General features: G+C 37.9%; 1 protein-coding gene across 2 annotated transcripts in view; it reads right to left on the bottom strand.

Moving 5' to 3' along the window:
• Positions 1 to 2563: 2563 nt before the first annotated feature.
• The window catches only part of LOC133520946 (somatostatin receptor type 2), a 273728-nt gene continuing 249838 nt past the window's right edge, over positions 2564 to 26453 (bottom strand). Inside the window, exons 3-5 of one of the 2 annotated variants that reach the window (XM_061855663.1) lie at positions 25492 to 25530; positions 10991 to 11025; positions 2564 to 4215 (exon numbers count right to left, since the gene is read on the bottom strand). In XM_061855663.1, the coding sequence (XP_061711647.1) occupies positions 2909 to 4162 (1254 nt within the window). In that variant the 5' untranslated portion in view covers positions 4163 to 4215; positions 10991 to 11025; positions 25492 to 25530 and the 3' untranslated portion in view covers positions 2564 to 2908. The remainder of the gene's footprint in view (positions 4216 to 10990; positions 11026 to 25491; positions 25531 to 26453) is intronic. The other variant, XM_061855664.1, reaches the window with a different exon arrangement.

The following is a 26453-nucleotide window of genomic DNA, read 5'->3' on the forward strand; positions in this document are numbered from 1 at the left end:
AATGTTACTCCCTAGGGAGGAAAATGGGGACTACTTTTGTATGGAACAGCGGTCGTCCTATTTCCTCTTAAGGTCTTGATATTGTTGTGTTGTGAATGCCGAGACTACGCCAAGAAGAAAAGAGAAGAGAAGGTCTTGATGTCCCTCTCTGGATACGTACATCACAGTTTTTTTATATATTTTGATGTATGTAAAATTATCATTTTTATATATTTAGCCATACCCTTAGATATGCCCCTTCGTTTGTCTTTTTTCGTACTTTAAATTTTTATTATAATACTTAGGAATTTTAAAAAATATATTCGCAATTTTATTTTTTACTTACGAGGGTTAATATTATACATGTGACGACCGGTTTGGCCTAGTGGGTAGTGACCCTGCCTACAAAGCTGAAGGTCCCGGGTTCAAATCCTGGTAAGGGCATTTATTCGTGTGATGAGCATGGATATTTGTTCCTGAGTCGTGGGTGTTTTCTATGTATTTAAGTATTTATAAATATTTATATATTATATATATCGTTGTCTAAGTGCCCTCAACACAAGCCTTATTGAGCTTACTGTGGGACTTAGTCAATTTGTGTAATAATGTCCTATAATATTTATTTATTATTTATTATTTATTTATACATCAAATTGTGTAAAAAGAATCCATAATGTCAAAATCCAAAGAGAAAAATGGAGACTACGTCGTATTAAAGAGAATTTAGTATAGAGGTGTATTGTCAAAGTAAATTTTGTAGTCAACTTTTACTGCCATCTTTCGACACAGGACTAAAACTCTTAGAATGACATATGGCTATCTGAGCCATGATCTTTCACAGATATGTGAAACGGCAACCAAACAAACGGATCAGTATATAAGCCACCTACTCGAGCATATCTTTTTTCTGGATTTTTCGAGGCACGTTTTCTTCTTAGACTTTATTTATCTTATACAAAGTTATATATATCTTTGGTCGTAGAGAGAAGTAGTCGTCCACTTTCTTTTTAATAAATTATCAACTGAGAATCGGCCTCGACGGCATTCCTAGTTATGCACACTCATGGTGTAATCATGCGTCTGTCGCCTGTCTGTCGTGATTGATCGCCTCGTGTCGCCTCGCTTTGCCTCGTTCCTGACCTTTGAATAAAAGTCTTTTGATTTCATACATGGTGAAAGGAGGTGCTGAAAAGCAGTTTTATTCAACATGTGCCTAACGGCCCGATTCGAAGAATGATTAAGACACGTTTAAAATCTTGGAAACATCTTAAAAAGATCGATGACTAAACGACATATCAATATTGACGTTCATTTCGATTCCGCTGTGATCCCAATAAGATCTATCTACGATATTTCTAACGTCAAAGTGACTTTGGTGGCCCGAATCGAGCTGCTTTTGTCAATTATATGACATACAAACGATATCTAAATGAGAACTTAATTAATATATAAACCAGAACTTATCGTTATCGTATTTCATTCTTCGAATCGAGCCGTAACTGTAAAGCCTGAGTGGACGCTCGAAGCGGAGCGTTCGGCGGGGCGTGCAGCGTGGCGTCGGGCTCACAAGCGATGTGATCAGCGTTCACTAAGGCCGCTCCTATACGTTTGCATTTGTTTAACATGCACGTCGCACGCCCCGCCTCGCTGCACGCCCAACTCGAGCGTCCACTCAGGCCTTACTGAGTTTAATGGATTACTTACTTTTATTTTTAGTCAGAATGAATAACTTAGGCACTTTTGTTCTGTGAGGTTTCTTTTAAATACTTTATATGATTGATAACTATCGTTTATTTTTATTTAGGTTATAAAATTCAACGCTTCTAAGCGTATGGGAATATAACCGAAATAACTGAAGGGGCCCATTGATGACCAGTTCGCCGCACGATATCGGCCTGTCAGCTTTTGCGAATAACTGACAGGCCGATATCGTCCGGCGAACTGGTCATCAATGGGCCCATTTAGACTCAATTGAAACGTTGTATAATTGTGTAACCATTTATTAATACTTCTTTTTTTAGCATTAGAAAAAGAGGTAAACAATCTTGACATGTATTTTTATTACAAAAAGTCATTATATATTTTTATACTAAGTATTTTTATGAAACAAAAACAATGTAAATGATCCATAAATGAAAACAATGTACCCATAGGCTAGGTATATAATTGTTTCATATTTCCTCTGGCATATTTTTCAACAGTGTTTTTCAATAAAAAGACACCGAAGATTATTTACCCTTTTTCTAATGCAAAAAAAAAACGAATAATAGTTTAGTTTGGTAACTATTACAAGTGAAATTACCAAAAGTTTACACGTAACCGAGTGTCACTAGTTAATTGAGTTCATTAGTACAGCTAGTATAGTTTAAGTTGATTGTCTATAGGCATTTAGGCATTATTACGTATTCCATGTATAAATTACCAAGATCAGCGGCGGTATCATGGTTCCATTTTTATGACTTGTCACTATTCTCGTCACTTTCGCGCTTACATACTTGTTAGAACGTGACAGGTATTGTGACAAATAATAAAGAGCCGACCATCTTAGCTCTACAGAAAAAGGCGAGAAAAAAAACACAACACATTCACAAATGTAATTTTATTACAACTCAGACATGTGACAAATATGAATATTTACACGATATGTACATTTTTACACCCCCACTTACGATGACATACAAAACTACACTTTAATAAATTCATCGTTACAACCCTAGACCGAAACACCTTTTTTACATGAAATTAAACTTAATGACACTAGACTTAGAGGAACAATTCGTATACAGCGGCGGTGCGGGACGGGGCTCGCGTCGCGCACCCCCGCTCAATGAGTCCATCTCTCTCTTTGCCTACTCTAGTCTAAAGACACAATAAGAGTGTCCTCCTCAACACATACGCTTGAGGTATCGCGGTCGCGCCGCGGCCGCACTCACATACGCGAATGTGTCACACCATTGGGCGCCAGCAGAGGCGCACTTTGCCCCGGCGGTGGCTCCAAAGCGAACGCCTCACTAGGCACCGCTGAACGAGTAGTCACAGCCGTCGAAGCATCAGAACGGGATGGACCTCCAACTGGTACACAAAGACTAGCTCGAGTCTCATTTAAAGCTCTCGCTTGAGCTCTTGCTTGTGCGCCTCCTCGCTTCCTTGGAAACACGCTGTTCTCCACATGAAGAGTTGCGTTCACGTCTTTTCCAGCCGCGCACGTGCAGGCCTTTAGGAAACTCTTTTTGAAGTTGTCTGATAGAAACGCGTAGAGGATCGGATTCATGGCAGAGTTACTGTAGCTGAAGCAAGCAGCTACCAAGAAAACTGTGACGGTTATACGACTGGCGCACTCTGTGGGCGGCGAGTAGATTAAAGCAACCTGAAACGCCCAATACGGCAGCCAGCAAAGCACATACACCGCTATCACCGTCAAAACCAACTTTGTCACTTTCCTGTGACTTCGCTTCTTCTCTTTAGACTTATTCTTTGGTCCAACTGTCTTCAGTTTCCTGATAACGAGGCAGTAGAAGACGAAAATGAGAGTCAGCGGCGCTGCGAAGCCAAGAGCGAAAGAGTAAAGAGTGAACGACGTCTGTCCTTTGTTGAACTCTCGCTCCGGCCAGACAATGTTGCAGGATAATCCATTCTCAGTAGGTATCAGAGTTGTGTACATGAAGATAGGTGTCATAACAAGGGCAGAAGCAGTCCAAGCGGCAGCGGAAACAACTCGAGATACGAACGGAGTCCGTAATCGAGGAGCAGCTATTGGATGACATACTGCTATATATCGATCCGCGCTCATGATACATAGAAAGATGCTGCTGGTGAACTGATTAATTCCTGTAGAAATCATGTAAGCTTTACACATGAATCTTCCAAAAGGCCAGGATCGTAGCGACATAGTTGTAATCAAGAAGGGTATACCGATAAGAAAGCATTCGTCAGCGATAGCAAGATTCACGATGTACATGTTAGTAACTGTCTGCATTTTGGAATACCGTAGAACCACGTAGATGACCAAGGTGTTTCCAAGGAGGCCAACGATACAGACGAGGGCGTAGAGGACTTGGGTGACGACGTAGACGACAGGGATGTTGATGTTTGGGCAGTTTTCGAAAGCGGTGCCATTGTAAGTGCCATTTTCATCGTAGGAGAAGTTGCCGTTGCCGTAGTTTTCGACGTCTTCGAGCTCCATGTTGGTTGAAGATGAAGAAGGACTTGGTTTAGGAGAGATGAAGCAGATATTACCTGGAAATAAAAAAATACTGTTAGTAGGTAAATTAAAGATTTTGCATCACTTTCGGTGTGAGAATGACGTTCTTGAATGACTTCAAGTAGCATTCAGGGGACCCATGATGGGACGGGTGCAATGTCAGTAGAATGGCGGCCCACTACTCACGGGTCGATGCGAAAACCATTAGATTGTCGGCCACCAGTAAGAGCTTAATGAGAAGTTGCCGTATTTAGAGGCAAAATTGAACACTTTAAAGTATAGTTACGCTCTTCTAGCGCCCGAAAGTAGGTAGCGAGTTAGACAAGGATACAGTAAGTTTTTTGGTGGGGATCGTTCATTCGGAAGCGACCTCCTGGGCCGTGTTCAGTCTTGATTTTATAAAGGTTAAAAAATTACGGTAGGAGCATTTTTAATAATTTAATATGAGAAAATTATGAAAATTAAATAGAAATTACTTTATTATACAAAAGGTACAACAATCATAAAGTAATTAAATATAAATTACTTTATAGTGTGTTCGGAAAGAGAAGACTCATGGAATGTATTGGGCCCCATACATTCCACGACCCTTCTCTTCTCTTCGCACAGACTCTAGCAAGGACACTGGAAAACTTTCACTCTTTCTGGGTTTGACTAGGTCTGACCAAATGCATAAGCATTGATATTATTGAATTTCATATAAGGATAGGCTTAACTCGTCGATTTTGTAACCTCTTAATCCGCGCTGACAGACGTTCCTGCTTGTCAAAAATTTATTAAATGTGGGTAGCACTCCGCAACTGGTGAATTTCCGACAAGACTTAGAACTCCGGCAACCGTTTAAGAAGTGTAACGCTCTTACAGTAGATGTCGCTAGGATCCAGACCCATATGGTGGAAATATTCGCTGACTGTGCATGAGGTCTTGGTGGCTCAGTCGGCAGAGCGCTGGAGTATCGATCCAAAGGCCGTGAGTTCAAGTCTCACATATGGCAGTAATTTTTCCCACTTTTAAATTTATTCAATACTTATACATTATATAGTTTCTAAGCTTTTTGCGATGGTTATGTTAAATAAACTTGATAAGATAATACATACGCTTCTGCAATATATACTACCTAAAATATTAAACGATTTGCCAGAAGATGTTCGTGTAAAGTACTTAAATGGTAAACATATAAAAAAAGTAATTAAAATGCACTTATTGACATCAAACGACACAAGCTACTTATACTAAGAATCCTACAATGTTTTCTTTTTTTTTAAATTAGACATAAGACATTAATATATGTATTGTTCTCTGAACTCCCCATCGGCACACAAACCTCCTCAAGGTTTTGCCTACGATGTCTTGTATTAAATTCTAGACTGTAAATTGTTTGTTTATTCAATAAATAAAAAAAACGTAATGGATAGCTCAGGTACTCTTGCTTCAACAAAGTTGAGCACTTGCATACTGAAAACCATAATCATAAAATATGGTATGCATATTAACTTGTTTCTGCGGCGCAAGGTGTAAACATATTTATGACTTTAATAAGATGCAAAGTGTCTTCGTTATGCGGACTTGCAAGAAAGATAATTATCATCTGACAGGATGGTCCATATACTATGAAAGTTTTCTTGGAGATGGTAATTTGACCCAGAAAAATAATATTATACGTAGGAGGATATTTACATGGTGATAATTTTCATAGTCCTTCATATAAATTATCGATGGTAAATGGAACATCGATGCCATCGATCGATTGGTGTGGTAACATTTTAAGAAGGTTGGGGAAGTGCGGAAAATATATGTCAGATTAACCACTACCGGATATTTCATTTATTTGCCAAAAATAAGTTCACGAGGGCGCCCGCTAGCTGACGCGGGTGCAAGGAGCGGGCACACGCACGCGGGTGCCATCGTAGGTAAAATCCGTCGCACGCTAGCGTTGCTCATTCTAGTTATCGTTAAACCGCTCACCCGCTCCGTGCAACCGCGTCAGCTAGCGGACGCTGAAAGTAATACAGAACAAACGCTCAAGTATACATTGACCTAGTTCTACGTAACGAAATCGCTAGTAAAAACTAGTTAAGAGGGAATAACAGCTTTGTGATCCTAGCGAAACAATGGTACTTTTTCTATGAAATTCCACCTCGGGAGAATTTACATTAACTAACGGCCCGATTGGAAGAATGAGATACTATAACGATAAGTTATTTTTTTATAACAAGCAGAAACGTTTGCGAACGATGCTATTAAGCTTAGAATTAAAAAGTGGAAAAATTACTGTCTTGGTTGTTGGTTCAAGTCACCAAGACATGACGACCGGTTTGGCCTAGTGGGTAGTGATCCTGCCTACGAAGCTGATGGTCCCGGGTTCAAATCCTGGTAAGAGCATTTATTCGTGTGATGAGCATGGATATTTGATCCTGAGTCATGGGTGTTTTCTATGTATTTAAGTATTTATAAATATTTATATATTATATATATCGTTGTCTAAGTACCCTCAACACAAGTCTTATTGAGCTTACTGTGGGACTTAGTCAATTTGTGTAATAATGTCCTATAATATTTATTTATTTATTTAAGACAATATTTTTTCCAATTTTAAAATTTATTCTAAGCTTTATAACGATAAGTTCTGGTTTAGATAAGTTCTCATTTAGATATCGTTTGTATGTCGTATAGTTGACAGAAGCAGCTCGATTCGGACAACCAATGTCACTTTGAGGTTGGAAATATCGTAGATAGATCTTATTGGGATCACAGAGGAATCGAAATAAACGTCAATTTTGTCATGTCGTTTAGCTATCGATCTTTTAAAGATCTTTCCAAGATCTTAAACGTGTCTTAATCATTCTTCGAATCGGACCGTAAATCTTAACTAATCAGTTTGATTTTGATGTCGATCGCTTCAGCATAATACATTCTAGGTTAATAGGTTACGCTTTTTTTAAAGAATTTTTTGTATTGTTTAGAAAAAAGGAAAACCTATAAACCTAGTTTTCATTGTGACAATAACATACAAAAAATCATGGAGAAAGGAAAATATTTAGAAGTGAAAAAATGTTTTCTCTTTTTGTTTGAAAGACCACGTGGTCTATTTCCCTCTTAAGGCGCAAGTATAACAGCATATATTCCCGTATACAAAGGCGTGGCTAACTACAAAAACATGTGAACATCAACATTGTAGCTCGTCCCGACCTCAAGTTTTTATTGCAATTAGTGTTTATGCATACCAGAAGATACCAACAACTATTACATATGCTAGCTTTCGTGGCAGAATAACCAGTATAGTGTAACCTATGGATAGTAAAATTTTTGAAAGGGCTTCGATGTCTACCGTTCTCGAATTCTTCCTCAATGGCTCAAAGGTTAACTGGAAGAGATCCCTGAAATTGATAAGTTTACCTTAGTGCAAATTATGTGTGTTATTTCCCCTGTGTTATGTTTCTCTTTGTACAATAAAGTGTTCTACTACTACTACTACTTATTCAAAATATAATATAAAATGCGCGTTTCCCCAGAGATATAACCTAGCTCGATCGATTTTTCGCCAAATCCCAATATAGGTAGCTAATTTCATCGAAATCGTTAGAGCCGTTTCCGAGATCCCCAACATATATATACACTGTTTTTTTAAATTCCGTTAACTTCAGTCTATGAATAAGTACGTTAAAGGAAAGTAAATAGCATAGTTAACTTTCAAAAATCTGTGTTTTTTTTAATATTTTATAATTTTCTTTACTTTTGTAAAAAATATTGTAAAGTTGCATATGGCGTTGTTGTAACACGGGCATTATATTTAACCCAACCAAACAATTGAAAACTGTGACATATCAATGTGATTTCGAACATCGATCGTCCGAGATAGTACCGTAAAAAACACGGTTTATAACCAATAAATTGTACACACACAGTGTATACATAAAAATTGCTCGTTTGAAAGTATAAGACACGGACATATTTTTAGTTTTTGCTTCCGAATTTGCTTGCGAGCACCTGATAAAATATTAATTTTTCGGGTACAATGTATTTATGGAAATTGTTCAATTGAAAATCCGGAGAGGAAAATGGGGACTACATTTGTATGGACAAGTTGTCGTACCCTTTCCTCTTAACGTTTGAAATTCAGTGACCACAGAACGTAAAGAAAGCTGGGACAACAATGGGTTGAAGATTTAATTATATTTTTGTAAGAATGAGACGAAAGGTCTGCACTTAGTAAGTGAAGAGAACATGCCGAATGTTTCGAATACTAGTGTAGTACACTAGAGCCATGGAGCTTTTAAATTATCAAAATCTTAAGCATTTTGATAAAAAAAAAATCCTGGGCTTTGACGACGGGGCGGCCATACCCAGTCTCTTGTAGGATTTAACAACTGGAGACGCCTTGTATGTAATTTTCTGTACAAAACAGTCTGCCGGTTTCTGCGGGGGAGGGGTACGTAACAACACACGTAACGTACATATAGGCATGTCAGATAAACGTCAGTCCATACAATACATATGACCATTAGCCGAGGTATTTGACAGAGGGGTAAGCTCTTAAAGGCCACTTTACCAGACCAAGACCAAGGATTTAATAACCGGATTAAATCCTCCCCCCCTTATTCATAAACGTGTACTAAAGTTACGATGCCGCTAATCATCGTTTGTCCCTTTCCATCATACCCATACGTCGGAAAGGGACAAACAATTATTAGCGGCATCGTAACTTTAGTACACGTTTATTAATAAGGGGGTACAAGTTTAGTAGCCGGATAACCCTAGAACCCTATTATTGACAAACGTGTTTCTTCTTATATTTGTCTTTTTCGATTACAAACGTACTGTCGCCTGCTGTTAAATAAATCATATCAATTAAATAAAGAAATGCTCGAAAAAAATCTTAAACGTTTTTCTTAGTTATAGCGGAGGCTTTGGAGCACATGAAAAAATAAATTGAGTCTTAAAAATCATAACCTATCGTGTAAAGTTTCAGAACAATTTCCTTCTGTGAGTGCTCCAATGGTAAAATGCACTGTAATGACTACATATAGTTAGCAGTTTTAAGTGATGTGTCCACGTTTTACTTGATTTTCAAGAATACATAGGCTTGTTGCTTATTTACCTCTATAATAGAGGAACCATTTGAAAAAGAGCAGGTAGGCTTTGTTCATATAAAGTGCGCGGTTGAACTGCCGACTTTCGAACCCAAATCCGCACGTGGTGAGGTCGCCATGTGAAGCGGGAAGTATGGCAGCAAGTAAACAACACGAGTACTGCGTAAATACTGACATTTGTTCAGAAAACGTTACTTTTATACTTAAACTATTTAGAAACATGCACAAAATATAACTCCTCACATAGTGACTTACTAAATTTTTAGTTCTCTCCAAGGAGTCCGCCATAACAATATGATTAAATCAAATGGTTATGAATTTGCTACTCCAAAACCCCCCGTATTGTAGTTACGGACGCGTGCCAAGCTCGTAACCGTGAACGTAAATCTAACGTGCCGTTAACTTGTACTCGTCGCTCTCCGATGTTTATTTTATGGATTCTTGTGCTTGCAAATGTTGTTGTAATATTTTCGAACTGATGACTTTATTTTGTTAATTTAAATAACCCCTCGCGCGGCAAGATGCCTCGAAATGGACGCTCTCCGATCTCCGCGCGTACGGCGGCCGCCATTTTTAATATTGAAAATTTGCCGCCCTCGCGGCTGCGCGCCGAGGCGCGAAAATTTAAAATATCGCTTTTCTGCCCGACCCGTTACATATGTGTTAGTAAGATAGTAAGAGGTGTTGGTAATAGTAGATAGTAATGATGACTCGCTCTAGACCGGTTCAGGCCTGGGCCGAAACGTGCGAAACTTCATTTTTCTATAACAAGTATCATGTGATCATTGATCACCCGTCATAGAAACCGCCACGACTCGGACCCGGAATGTTCTATCCTGTGTGATTCCTTTAGTGCATACGAAGCCATATATGGCAGTTGTAATATTCAACTCTATGGACAGCTACTAAAGTTTAAATTTAAACAAATAACTTTATACATATGTTGTGGTTATTTTTATTCTGACTTCCAGGCAAATCTCTACAAACCAATATTTAGTATATTTTTAGGTGTTTGCTGCTATCTTAGACAAGAACATAATTAGGTTAGGTTAGCTTTACTATGTACCTGTTGCACAAAGTTTACTTACATCAATGTTAAATACAGTCATGTTTGTGTTGTGTTAGCCTTATACAAGGTGCCCGCGAGGAAACAGAAAAAATTAATAATAAGAAGGAAGAAATGTTATACAAATTTTAGTCAATTCCGCCAAAAAAAAATGTTGTTTATTTTCTTTTACTTTTTGTATGATTTTATACATAATAAGTACGTGTTCTTGGAAAATTTATGGATTAATATGAATTGGTACATTTTTTTCCGTAAAAACTATAGTGTATGCAAAGTGTTCCTTGTCACATTGATATCTGTCAATAAGGACGTATAAACTAGACGTCCCTCTCCTACAATGTACTATTCCTAATCCACCACACCATCGCGAGGAAAATACTAACTATGAAATACCAAAAATATCAAAACCAAATCAGATCTAAATTGAATCATTATTTAAAAATCAATTCTGCCAGCTAACATAAGGAAACACTCAAAATTTGCATCTGATTACTTTGCCCCAGATGTAGATTAAATGTAACTTTCTTATTCTTTTTTGATCAACCAGTTGGTGTGGTGAAAAGAGATTTTTGGTTATAAACAAACACATCGCTACACATTTTCGCACATGTTGGAAACAGCGTTAGACCGAGAATGACATATGACAGCACTTACATTGTGTTTTGTATGGCGCGGACCCTCAGCAGACCCTGGAACAAGAGAGACCATTCGTTATTCTTTTGTTAACTTCGCTTTCAATGTTGGATGATTGACACCCCTAATGATAGCCGTTTAGTATACTCGAAAATCGTGTCATTAACGAAGACGCGTGCTTGACTCGTATAGTCATGCTAGTAAAGGTGAGATATGACAAATCTGCGCGTGATCGTGGATGACACGAACTATATTTGGCAGAAGCTTTTTTAGGGGCTCGATAATTTTATTTTATTTTTATTTTATTGATAAAAATGTTTACATGACATTACAGTTGAACCAATGCGTCACGAAACTTAAACTAACTAATAATTATAAGTATTAACAATTATAAAACAATAATGGCACATTAACAAATTAAATTGGGACAGTTGAGCACCTAGCATCCATCGCCTCACAGAATCTCAAGCATTCACTATACACTGCCGCCCATCGCCAAGCAAATAGATCGCATTCAGGCGTCGATGCCAGGAGCGCATTGAGCAGTGAGAGGGCGCGGGGCAGCGGCGAGTTCCTATAATGATACGTATATTGTAGCTTGCCTCTATAATATTTTGTGAAAAGTCACGTACAGCGACTGGTAAATATCAAATGTTATTTCGTAGGTACATAAGTTCCGAAAAAACTCATTGGTACGAACCGGGGTTTGAACCCGCGACCTCCGGATTGTAAGTCGCACGCTCTTACCGTTAGGCCACCAGCGCTTCCTTGGGGCTAATTGTAATAGTTGTTATTTACGTTAAGTTATAAATGCACTATGGTCGTATTTTTTTATCAATCATTCATATGTTCAGCGCTATGGAAATTGGCGCCAATGTTGCGTCGAACAGCAGCCATAGAGTTGACTTGACGCCGATGCTCAAAAGACGCTAGTGTGGGGTCCCTTTTAATAGTGTGGGGTGGCCTTTAATAGTATTTTGTGCAACCGTTGTTTAAGAGAGGTCAAAAAGGCGAGTGGCGTGAGTAACAAATTGAGGCGAAGCCGAAAATTGTTAATAAAGACGCTGAGAGTATTTTTTGACTCAGTTAAACAACGTTGCATACAATACTTTTTCTACGACCAAGCACTTACTTTGAAATAAAATTGAGAATTTAACAAATATATTGCATGTTATTTATCGCGATTTTAAAGGCAGCAAATTTTTTGTGATTTCTTAGGCCATCAAAGATATGTCTTCAGGCGTAGACACTAAGTTTTCGTCATCCATTTTAACTTGAAAGACACTCTTTTTTTAACACAAAACTCAAGTTCTTATTCGACAACCACAATAACCACATTCAAGAATGGAGGGTACGGGCGGGAAATTGAATGAATTAAATTTAAAAAAAACTTGTCTATGGTTCACTTATTTGTCAGAGATGACGTTTGAAATTAGGTTGGCAACAACGTCATATTTCATACAATATTCTTTAAGTAGTCATTACACGAAGTATCGAAAAGTGCCAAAAAAATACTGCGTGTATGCAAAAATGCGTTTTTAGGGAATAGACTAAAGACTTGTCTTGATAACTATAAGGTAGGGTTTTAAAGATATGTGCACGACCCTTTAAATGGCTAATAAAAGTACGGGAGTAGAAAAAGTGTTTTTTAAACATTATTCTAGGATAAAAAAGTATTCCCAGAGGGGAAGGGACTAGTCTAGTAGGTAGTAGATCTATAATACATTTCTCGTGAAACTTTTGACAGGCATCGTAATTACGAGAGAGATTTATATGAGTAATTACATTTTAGGTTAATATCTGTATTAGACTACGAAATTAATTAAGTTTGTAACGAAATATATTCCGAGAAAGCAGGCATATCATAATCATATCTAATTATACGGGAGTAAATGGAATTTCAAACTCATGGGAAGAAACTGTCTGATACGTATCTCCTAGGTAACAAGAAAATAATAGCTTATTTTATATAATCCATTCCAGTTGAAACTTCAATGTGTTTCTTACCTACGTAGAGTGCTGAAGCCTATTTATAACGAAACTGAAGAAAGGCAAAGTCCCACCTTTCGGACCTTGTATGTATATTAATATTATATTTGTAAATGCACTCCGCATTTCACCTATAAGTAATTTAATCTAGAACCTGTCTTTTTAGTTTGAGAACATTTTTTATACTGTATTAGATCATTAATTAATAAATCTTTTTTGAGAAATCCCTCTAAGCAGTTATACTTTATGATAAAAAAACGTTAAAGACATAAGCATTTAAGATAATAAGGTTAACTAAATAATTCACGTAATTAGTCGTTCACGGGTCCAATGGACCCAGAAATTACAATTTTATACATACGTAAACGATCGCTACCGGGTCTATCAAACCCAAACGAACTTCAAACGTCCGTCGTTCGTGAGTATGACGCGCTGACGGCCAGCGAAATGAAGAATCGACGCCACGAACTTTTACTTGAAGGTACGTACTAAGAAGAGCATGGCTGTGCAGTACCTAACAAGTTAAAGAGTTCATAATGGAGGCCACTAGGTCCAGTAGACCCATTAGCGACTATTGAAGTGTTAAACGAAATTAGCATTGCTAAAATTCTTCGCAAAAATCTTTTTCATGTAGCAATTAAACAAAAAGGTCTAGATGTCCTGCCCGCATTAGCCCTAACCGAATTACTCCTTTGAATACCAGCTTTAGCAGAAGCTTTTGAGATCACTTAAATTTTATGTTTAACTTAGACGTATTTAAAGCAATCTCTGATAGAATCAGACCTTTCACGGCCTTTTAGATGTCTTTGGGAGCATTGTCCCAATTATGGGACCTCTTTTACTGGACTTTTTGCGATATTGGGTTGAATTCTGATTGATTATTTTACGAAAAAAAGGACTAAAAATTAAAAGAATTTGTATGCTTTTTTGTATACCTATCTTAAGGTATCTGATCTATAAAAGTTTTAGTATGTACAGTGTGTATATTTTATACAAATGCAAATTACACCTAGTCGTAGGTTTCAGTGCCATGATTCGGTTTTAAAAGAAATTAATTTAGTGCGCAAAACATCGCCGCTCGAAAAAAATAAAATAAGTAGTTTATTTTTTTCGAGCGGCAATGTTTTGCGTAAGTATATAGACAGTGAGTACGATAATTTTCAATAAAAACAAAGTAGGTTATGATAGAGTGCGTGCTGAATTTATTTTGTGGGCAAAAATATAAGTTGTGATTTTTTGGTTAAACATACATTTGGGCCTATACTAACAACCCTAAGAATATGAGGTCGTATCAAAAATACACACTAGTTTAGATTAGTATAATCAACAGTAAAATATGCAGAAAATGATGTTCTAAGATAAAGTTACTATTTATAATGATGGTAGGTTTGTTAAACACTGAAATAAATTTATAGGAAATTACAGGATTTTATTTACAGCTTCCCAGCCGGTGATACTAAATGTGTAACTACACTAGATACTAACCCCCTAATCATAAACGTGTACTCAAGTTACGATGCCGCTAATCATCGTTTGTCCCTTTCCGATGCATTGATATGATGGAAAGGTACAAACGATGATTAGCGGTATCGTAAGTTTAGTACACGTTTATGAATAAGGGGGTAAATGTGTAACTACACTAGATACTCAATGTGTAACTACACTAGTTACACTAATTAGTCTAGCAACTCTAGAGCGTCGCAGAGACCTATTAGAATAGAAAGATTAGATGATAGGAAGGAAAAAAAGATATTATAAAATTTTGTTTTCCAGCGAGCAGGAAAGCGTCTACAGATTTTGAATCTGACAATTATTTGTACGCATTTCCTTACTCTGACAATCACACGTTCAACGCCCGATTTTCCATCAAATTAACACAATGGATACAAATAATTGACAGATTTAGTAATAGCACAATTATAGCATTAATTTGGACTAAAATGATTGGTCATTTGGATCCATAATCTGCTACGATTTGACCCCCATCAACCGGCTCAACATAGACGGCTAACATTGCGGCTAAGGGTAGCAAGATATCACTCATATCTTAATCTTACACTCTCGAATAACTACCAAAATCCGGTCTTAGGCTCCCGGACTATAATATTACCCGAGTGAATACACATAAATACAGACAGACGGCGGGGACTTTGTTTTATAAGGTGTAGTAATAATAAAAAGTGAAGTTAAAATTAAAATTAAATATCATTTATTATCACTATTATATACATGTAATTTGCAAACTAACATACTCGTACATACTTATACAACAATAACAATCTTTTAAGCTAAAAATCATTTTGGTGACACAGTTTCCTGTTGCGTCCCCACGGAACCGCCGAAATACCACCCTTCGCCACAAGTCCAAAAACAAAAAAAACAACATTAATCCCATTTGTCTCATCTCCAACGAAACGTTACACATCTTCACTTCCCAATATATCCGAATCCCTGATCTCCAATCAAATACCTAACTCAATCTAATCTGAGTAGGGAGCAGGTATCCTTAAGGGAAATTTAGTACATCACGTCAATCAGATGCTCTATTCCACATAATTCTCGCCTCCAGTTCCATATGCGGCCTGATTCGAAGAATGAGATACGATAACGATAAGTTCTGGTTTAGATAAGTTCTCATTTAGGTATCGTTTGTATGTCGATGTGTGGCCTAAGTTACCTCCACGCCATCTCGAGATAAAGGGTCTCGACAGACAGGCAGACGGACGGACGAACGGACGGACCGACGGACAACAAAGTGATCTTATAAGGGTTCCGTTTTTTTCCTTTTGAGGTACGGAACCCTAAAAAGGTACGAAAACATCGTAGGTTGTTTTGGGAATATGTGTTATTTGGCACGCAAAATTATCGCCGATTGTTTTTTTCATGTCATGTTCGTAATCACTGATATTCGTGTTGAAAAAGCAGTGAAAAAAGGGCCTCTGTTTACAGTCAGCTGTCATTTTTTAATACGAACACATTAGGTACAAAATAGCCTCACAAATAACAGTACCCATACCATGAGTTTTCGAGAGAATTTGCTAGAAACTCACTAGTAGTGCATCTCACTCGCATCAATATATTTTTTCGATTAATATTTGACGTTGTTAATACGCGCGCATCACAGTTTTTGTTGAGTCGATCTCGGCACAATAAACGTGAGGTCATTTTTGAGCTCCAGTTAGACTTCTATATTTATTCTAGTTCGTTGGCTACCTAAATTGCAAGTGATTATGTCGCAGCCAGCTAATGAGATCCTAGTCCGTGTATTAAACGCTAGCATCTAATTAAATGGCTGAAGCACAACCAGCCAAGTCATTGACCTCAATTTTAATGGCTGAGTTTCATGGTCGATAACTCTGTCGATTTAAAGCTTTCGGTGGCTCGCCGCAGGCGATATAACTCATAAGTCGATAGTTCGGTCGATATACAGCATGCGGGTGACTCCTCGCACACGGTAAGGTGGTATAACTATAGTGAAACTCATAATGGTATGCGTTTTGGAAATCTCCCGCACCCCGCATACGGGCTCTATCGACCAATGAAAACAGTTCCCCGAATGCGGGCCCTATGGCATGCTTTATGGAAATCTCCCGCACCCCGCATACGGGTCTTATCGACCATTGAAACTGAGCCATTAACTAGATCTCTGTGAATTTATGATGTGCGCTTAGTTTATTGTATTTATTTTACAGTAAATTTATTTATGTTGTATGTTATTTAAATTCTTTAAGTTTTTTAGTTTACCTTTAAATAACTTGGCTGAGTGAACCAGTCGTTTTTAAAGGGCAGACAATCAATACACCTATAGTTGTTAAAAATTGAGTGATTAACTATCGGCCTAGACATCTAAATTAATGCCGGCGTTTAAATTATAGCCTAGGCGACTAATTACCTGGCTAATTTAACCAGACGACTCCGACAAGTATATCAAGTCGCTAGCGACAAACGTCCGAAATAAACTCATGGTAGGGGTACTATACAGTAAACTGTGTGTACCCGAGACCGATGAAACATTACTGTTTTAAACTCGTTAAAAACACCATTAACGCGCGTAAACAAACATGGCGGATGACGCGCTTCCACAGATAACGTAATGAACGGGTATGGAGCTACATTTAAAATAATGTCAAAAAAATGTTTGCTACAGAAGCAAAGATGGAGAGGATACATACCCGGGTACGTCCTTAAACTACGTCCAAAAGAGAGGTATGGGCATGGTGAATGTCATCTCGCTTTTTGTAGTCGGGTACAGCACAGCAGATGTCATTCCAGATCTAGAGCAGAGCCCAACTGGGGAAGTACCTCCACCTTACAGAAAACCGCAGCCAAATAACACTAGACCCTACTCATAGTGCTGTGTTCCTGCCGGTGAGTAAGGTTGCCAGAGCTCAATGGGGGGCGGGGGGGGGGGGGGAGACGGCAACGCGCATGTAACTCCTCTGAAGTTGCAGACGTACATAGGCTACGGAGACTACTTACCATCAGGCGGGCCGTATGCTTGTTTGCCACCGACGTAGTATTAAAAAAAAGAATAAGTAAAGTATTATCATACAGAAGTCACAGAACGGACTGTCTACAACTATATTTTGCCCGAAAGGAATAGGGGATATAACGCAAAACTCTACGTAGGCGGCGGCGGCGCTTCTATCACATACCGAGGGTCTCGAAACACGAAAATCGAAGTTTAGTTATCTGAGGGCTTACCGCGAACCAGGTTTGACGTGTTGCCGGGATGTCACGCTTACGTACGAATTTACAAGTGCGACAGAGAGGCAACACGTCGAACGTGGTTCGCGGTAGGCCCTCTACTTCTCTATCACACTTGCATATTCTAGCGATAAAGGGGCAGATTAAAGAAACTTCGATTTTCGCGTTTCGCGGTAAGCCATAGTGAAAACTTCTCAAAAAACTGTTTGAGGCATAGTATGTATAAGTAACTCAATGATTTAGAATATGCGATAGTGCTGCCCTCTGGCGGCAACACATTGCAGTAATACTCCCTATTATCTCACACCGAGGCACTAGATCCACAGTCTTGACATAGAAGCCAATTCGAATGTATACCGACATCAGGATGCTATCGAAAAGATGTAATTTAGATATCGTGCGTCTCGCTCGGGCCAATACATGTACGAATAAGTACGAGCGAAATGCACGATAACTGATGTTCGAATTGACCTAACAGACGCGATTCCACGCGGAGAGCCGCAAGCATAGCAAGTTTTCTACAAAGTTTGAAGAACGACCGTTGCGTTGTCTATGTATACAACAATATATATCTGTTGGGTTTTAACAATAGACGCATTGTAAACAAAGCTATTGTTTCGCACGCCCTGTTTTAAAATAGAAGCACTGTACGTCATTGTTGTCTAGGTTGATAATGAAACGAGCGCTTAAAATTAAACTTTGCAGGCCAATTCCCACGTACACTAATATCAGAATGACATTTGTCCGCGTAGCCAACGTTACAATCGTTAACGCTCCGAAGCGTAGCGTAGTCATCTCTCTCTATCACTCCTCAATATTAGTGCGACAGTTGCATTTCGTTCGCTACTGAGCGTTAACGATTGGCACGTTGAATACGCCCCCTGATGTGCCAAGAGAAAAATAGGGAAGATTTTTACGTAACGCCCTCTATTAGTTAAATCCATTCTCGAGAATAAGAAGCCTAATTTCACCAATTTACGTATATCCTATAGTGTTGCAGTTGCCAAACAACCGCTTAGAAACAAAAAGGTAACAGCTACGATCCAGGTTCGATCCCCGTACGTGTATAGAGATATATAGAGATATTACTTCTTGTAATTTTACGAGTATTGCACTTGAATTTTATATTTTTGACTGACGGTGAGTGTATGTTACAGCTTGTACAAAAATGTTTTCTTACGTTCAGTCGTTCTCCCTGCCTGTCCTGAATGGATTTATGAAATTTTGTGCCAAGGGAAAAAAAGGGTAAGATTTTTTCATAACGGCCCTCTTTTAGTCAAATTCTTTCTCTCAAATTAGAAGCTTAATTTCACCGACTATGTATATTCTATAATTGTGGTTGGCAACAGTCGCTCAGAAACAGGTGGTAACAGCGACGATCCGAGTTTGATTCCCGGACGTGTTTGCAGAATTGTGCATATTACTTGTTGTGAATTGTGATATGTTTGCACTTGAATTTCATATTTTTGATTGACAGTGAGTGTGAGTTTCAGCTTGTACAGAAATGTTTTCTTACATTGGGTCGTTCTCGTTCTCCCTGCCTGTAAGTCGCATTTCTGAACTGATTTATGAAATTTTGTAAGCAGATTCGATAATTTATAATGTCGATTATTTTTATTTTTGGACTGGTCTGGGCATGTCTACCGCATGCACTCTGAAAGCTGGGCCAAAATGGTTACCGAGTGGACCACGGAACACCATAGATGATGCTGGCCGGGGCCAGGCAGGCAGAACGACTTGGACATATTTGGCGGGAAACTGATGATGATGATGACTCCTGACCGATTTCGCTCACAGCGACTATGTGTTCTGGAGTGGACATTTTAAATTACTTTTAACAGAGTGTAGCTGTCCCACTCTCTGGTGCGCTTTTAGATGGCCCGCGTACCCAACCTTCCTACTAAATTTCCGAGCGCATTTTGGGCACGTCAACACACCACCTACATAATTGTAGGAAATATAGTTTGGCGGCCGAGCCTTAAGCTCATCTCGCTTTCGGACGAGTTCGCTGCGACGTTCAGCGTCAAAGTCGCCGACTCGATCATGCACGAGGCGCTGCCATTCCGACCGCTTTTTTGTCTTTAAATTTGCCACAAAATACAGGGTTGAGTGGAGAAAGCGAGAGGAGGCCTTTGCCCAGCAATGGGATACTTAATTAGGCTAACAAAAAAAAATTTTATTAAATAATACGTTTATCAATAATAATATACTTCGTTTTAACCGAGTGTTCCACAATAGACGCTTTTTTTAGGGTTCCGTAGTCAACTGGGAACCCTTATAGTTTCGCCATGTCCGTCTGTCTGTCTGTCTGTCCGAGGCATGGATATATTAATCAATAAAGCCGACAAAGTCGTAGAATAAAAACTAAAAATTTTTTTTAGGGTACCTCCCCTACACGTAAAGTGGGGGTGAAGTTTTTTTTTGCTTCAACCCTACACTATGGAATAGCGTTTGAAAGGTCTTTCAAAAGTAATAGGGGTCTTAAACAAACATTTTTTGATAAACTGTATATATTCGGAGATAATCGCCCCGAAAGAGAAATAAGCAATAAAATGACTTGGCCTATTTAATGCAACCTTGAAGATCGCTCATACTGATTGAAAGTCGTGCATGCGATGCGCGTCAATCAACAAGACGAAAGGTCTTATCAAAACCATATGACACCCGTACCAATAGGTTGAATCTGAATCGTGCTCCTGTGGAACCGGGTACGTCCTTAAACTACGTCCAAAAGAGAGGTATAGGCATTGTGAATGTCATCTCGCTTCATAAAGCGGTAGGGCACAGCACAGCGTATGTTATTCCAGATCTAGAGCAGAGCCCAACTAGGGAAGTAGCTCCACCTTACAGAAAACCGCAGCCAAATAACATTAGGCCCTACTCATAGTGTCGTGTTCCTGCCGGTGAGCAAGGTTGCCAAAGCTGGCGCGGAGTGTTAGGGTCAGCAACGCGCATGTAACTCTTCTGGGCAGGCGTGCATAGGCTACGAAACCTGCTTACCATCAGGCAGGCCGTATGCTTGTTTGAATAGTTCGAAGAAAGATATGCAATCAATGAAATATTAGAGATGTATACAGTCTCTAAATGTCGAATTACACAAAAAAAACTATTATAAAAAAAATACGATCAAAATCCACAGCAACCTTTTCCTTCTACTTACTACAGTAAGTCATTTCACTAGGTACATACGCTTTAACCCTTTAGCAAAAAAAAGTATCAGAATGCAAAATTGAGCAGTGTCACTTTGAAATAAAGTTCAAAATCATTGTGGAAAATATATTTTCTCCAGCTTAAAAGGGCGGATACATTTAATAGCCGGGGGCACGGAAGTGCTCTGCCAAGTCGCAGTGGACGGAAACTGCAGTAAATCTGCCTTTCGTCTTTGAAAGAAAGGATGTTCCATATTTGAGTTTCTAGTGTATTGTCGAGACTATTAATTAAAATTCAACCCCTTAGGGGTGGCAAAGTAGCAAACTGAAGCTAATAATTTATACGCTGAAAAAAATATTCGCAAAACAAATAAATATTTCCGGACAATTTTACATATATCGACCCAGTCCAACATAAATCTTAATATGGCTTGTGTTGTGGGTACTAGGTGGACGGAAATATTTCTCATATTAGAAATATATTTGTTTCTGAGTGAAACAAATGTTTATGATAAACACACAAATAAACACCCTTCCTAGAATTCGAACCTCTTTCTTCGTATGCAGGGTCACTACCGACTCCCTCTCACTCTCTCTCTCTCTCTCTCTCTCTCGTCTTAGAGAAAAAGTTTATATAACATATACACAAAACTCCAACATACATGTGAGGCCTTTTTTTATGCTACGTCGGTGGCAAAGAAGCATACGGCCCGCCTGTTGGTAAGCAGTCTCCGTAGCCTATGAACGCCTATGCGCGAACATGCGCGGTGCCGACCCTAACACTACGCACCCTCGTTGAGCTCTGGCAACATAACACTATGAGTAGGGTCTAGTGTTATTTGGCTACGGTTTTCTGTGAGCTGGAGGGAGGTTCTTCTCCATTTGGGCTTTTTGTATAAAAAGCCCAACTGGAGAAGTCCGACTCCGACTTGACCGACTTAGTCCTACTGTATGACGTGTCATCAGTATCAATCAATCAATCGTTTATTGATAACAAGTGTTACACGTCATTTAACATTTTCTGTTAACAATTACTTATATATATCATTATTCATTCAATACTTACGTAGGTAATTATAAGAGTTATAAATACTGGATCTGTAAATATTATAATATATAGTTATGCATGTTAGCAATAATTTTATATAAGTATAGCAACCTAATTTATAATATTTCTACGCCGATAGAGGCAGAATATGACGCGCTTATTATGAATTGACCATCTTTGTACCATATTCTAAGAAATAAACATTTGTATTTGTATTTGTATTTTCAAGAATCAACTTACATTATCAAATTAAAGTATTGAGCATCATTAAATTGTAAAATATAGAATTATGTCACAGGCATTGGGAATATTATATTAATCTATTCTATTTATAAATGTATCTACCGAGTAAAACGCTTTTTCTAATAAGTACTCCTTGAGCTTGGTTATGAATATTGTGTCAGACATTTCAACTAGTTTCAGATCATTGGGCAACCGGTTGTAAATTCTGGGCTCGTAAAGTATAATGACAACATTTATAAAAATATGACGTTTAGGATATTCTCTAACTTTTGGAACGAAGTTCCTTATCGCACAGTACGGACTTAGCGATTGGCGGCTAGGCGAAAAACAAATGTAAGAGTTTTCCGTAATTAATAGAATTAATAGAATCAGGCGTTACTTTGCGGAAATCCATGCTAATTAAAATTTTCCGTCACAAGTTTCCGTCGCGACCCTTTTTTAAGAACAAACTATAGTATCAGTAAATAGCAAAATAGTTTTTTCTTATTTTAATGAACATAAACATAAAAATGAACATGATGTTGAACATGAACGTGAACATAACTATGAACATGAACGTGAACATGAACATGACCATGAACACGAACACGAACATGAACATGAACATGATTTCCTCATATGTGATGTGAAAAGCAATGTGTCAAGTTCCTTCCGTTACTTCGATCCAACCGAGTGTTTCACGACACACTCGCATTTTTTTCAAATAGGGGAAAATTTACGCCTCAAACAACGCTAGATCATTGAATACAAAACAAATCCTTATTGAACCCATGTCACATTAATTATGCTGTCGTATAATCCAATCAGGCAGTCACCGTCAACTTGACATTTCGGGACCGTGTCGATTATGTTCATCAAAAAACCATTAACCCGACTGTGATAATGATAAACAACGCACGAAACAGATGAAACTATTTTTATGAAAAATTTACGGTCACGTCTGAAAATATCGATACGGACGAAGTGTGAAAAATATGTACACACTACCAATATATGTAGGCCATAAGGTCGTGTATACATATTTTTGGCACTTCGATCCTGTCGATGTTTTCAGACGTGGCTGTACGTAGGCCGCTGGCGGTGTAAGTGGTACTCGACACTTTACAAATAAACAAATTAGTGGGTTGGTATTGGTAATAATAGTGCATTACGATAGAGGCTGAGAAATAAGGAATTAATAGCCAAGTACTTATAGAGATCGACAGATGATAGATGACGTAGATAGTGTACATTTAATCTGCCGTAAATTTGAATTTAATGTTGTAAGTGTAAATTTAATTTATTTTGCTGGGAAATCAGTTAACGTCGAATGGTCGGAAATAAATTTAAAAATATAAATAGGGTTGTTTCCAATTTTTTGAAACGCTTGTATTACGTTCTATATATAAAAGTTGCCCTAAAATTCAACTTTTACTATTACTACTTATTATATTACTAAAACGGCTTTAAATATGTTAAATTAACAAAATATATTTTGACAGATGCTTTCGCGCCCAAAGCCCAAAACGCACTTTGAAAATTGTGTGACGTCACAGTTTACGGTTTGACCCATAACTACATACACACGTAGAATATACGAACTGTCAACTGACATTTGTCATTTGCTGTTTATCGACTAAATGTCAACAGTGTCAATCCGAGAGTTGTGACGTCATCAGAATCTTCAATGACGTTTCGAGTTTGGTCACGTGACGTGTGCCAAAAGATTTTATAAATTCAATATTTATAAAAATATGGTCATTACAGGTACCCTAAAAGTAGTTTAACATGTTCTTATAATCCAAAATAATTTATTGGGACACAATTCTGCTCTAAGATTTGTAGATGGAAACAAGCCTATTTGTGATAGATAGGACGACTAACATTAAAATGGTCCGGTCCCGGGCCGAGGCATCCGACAGTTTGTTTTCTATAGAAAGTGATCACTGTCACCTGTTATAGAAAACGAAATATTGGTTGCCTTGGCTCGAATCCGGGCCGTTATATCGTGAGTCATCCTTATTTGTATTTTTAGTCACTCGCTCAACATATATGGGCGAGCCTAGTATGGCTACCAGCAGTTTGACAATGACATATTCGCTAGCGTGAGCATAACATACGTTTCCTATGCATCTCGCTCGTACTGGCATATTTATATTTTTAAGAGCTGTGCTCTTGTTGGTGGACCAGTCGCCAACCAGTCCGGTCTGCCAACCCCTTTAACCTTCTGGTATGGCACGACCTGACCCTTTTATTTGGTTGAATGTTTGTTTCTCGGTCTTCCTCTTTTTCTCTTTCCCTCTATTTTTTTTCCTTCTAATATGTTCATAAGCAGGGGTCGTACAAAAAGTGCGGATGATGTCAAACCACTTATAGGTGATTTCAAATAGTATTTTTGATTTTCATAAACAATTATCACTTATCATTTATCAACCTCTTTATTAAACGATATCGCCACTTGAAATGAGTAAGTACGTTTTTGACTGACACATTTTCAATCAGATGAACTATAAATTGACTTCGTTATTGTTTAGCTATTGAATCTTCACGATTATATTTAGCTAAAATTTATATTTACTAATGTATAAGAAAACGCTCTAAAATGTCATCTTTACTCGAATATTGTGGCAATTTTCCGTATTTTTTGTATTTTACTACATGTCACACGGAAGTTTAAATACAAACTCAAACATCACCTGTGTGCAAGATTACGTCATTTTTACGTCATCCGCACTTTTTGTCCGACCCCTGTTCATAAGGAACAGGTCGTGTCCTTCTTCTAGTATTCCTCTTTAATTTTTTTGCTAATTCAATAAAAAAATTACTATTTTACGTTGGCCCCCTCTTAACCCTTGGAGTGGTAGGCCGTCGACTCCCGACCGATTACGTAATTTAAATTTGAAATTTGATTAATTGAAATAAAATCAAAATTCCTACAACTCAAAAACCACGTATGCGACTTGAAGAGTTAAAAGATTTAAAAAAAAGAACACAACTCTTGTTTGTATATAGGTATTTCGTCTAAGCGAACAACGAACCTAGACTGTATTTATCCCAACCAGACGATCTTATCACCTAACATCCTAGATATTACAGACAGATAACAAGACAAAGGCGAAGTACGTGCTTAAAAGTAAAAGGACAATGTCTTAAAATATGCATATGAATTTGAATTTTATTTTAAACTGATAAGCTTCAACAGTTATTGTTTGACAAGAGACCAAAATTAGAAACCCGAGCAAGATTTAGAAATTGAACCACAAACAGCAAATTATTCACCAAATGTGTTTCAAGACTTTCAAGTCACAAGAAATAATCACATCATGCGTAACTTTGCACATTGATTTAAAAGGATGAAGGGAGTTTTTCGGACTGGTGTTGTAAAAAATAAAATAGAAATCAATTACCTCTGTTGCTAACATCTCGTGTTCACGATTCACGTGCAACTGAAACAAACAACGTTTCAAATATCTTTCCGTGGTAAAACAATGAGGTATAGACAATATTTCTTGATAAGACGTAAGTAAATGGTATCGGTTTGCATTTATTAATAACAATCAGTACCCCAAGTGTAAATTTAGTCGATAGCGAAACGTGACGTGCGCGTTTGCGTTAAGTCTCATTTTGTATGGGTTTTTGAACAGCGCGCCAAGCGGGACGTTTTGGAAAGTCAAAAATCTCATACAAAATGACACTTAACGCAAACGCGTACGTCACGTTTCGCTGTCGAAAATATTTACACTAGGGGTACAGATAGGTAGTTATTGTTAATTTTTAATATACAGATTTACTAAATTATTTATTAAAAAAACTAATTTAAAACTAAAACAAATAAATCGAACTTATGCTAACACAAAACAACTTAAAACTAAAAACTAAATATAAAAGATCTCCCCCAAATCACTTCCTTCCGGCATGGTCGCAAGTCCGGTCGTCATGGTCGGGTAGTGTATACATATTTTTGGCACATTTTCCGTACCCATATTTTCAGACTTGACTGTACATTAAATATTGACACGAATATAGACCGTGATTACCTTTAATTTTGTATTGTTTTCGAGCTCCCGATATTACGACCCAGTTACTTGCATATTGTTCGCGAGTACAACACCAACAATACAAAAGGTCTTAACCTAACCTAACCTAAACAGTATCCATATCCCGATCAATTTAAGTCTAGTGAAACTAACCGTGAGTCATTCAAAACTGTTATCTGTCGTGTTGAGGTATACCTATCTCATTTTTTTAAGCTATCAAATAATGGTATATACTTTTGGCGTATAGTATACGCTTTTTTGTTTTTATACTACGTCGGTGGCAAACAAGCATACGGCCCGCCTGATGGTAAGCAGTCTCCGTAGCCTATGTA

The sequence above is a fragment of the Cydia pomonella genome, chromosome 9, assembly GCF_033807575.1.
Source record: "Cydia pomonella isolate Wapato2018A chromosome 9, ilCydPomo1, whole genome shotgun sequence".
NCBI classification, from domain to species: domain Eukaryota; kingdom Metazoa; phylum Arthropoda; class Insecta; order Lepidoptera; family Tortricidae; genus Cydia; species Cydia pomonella.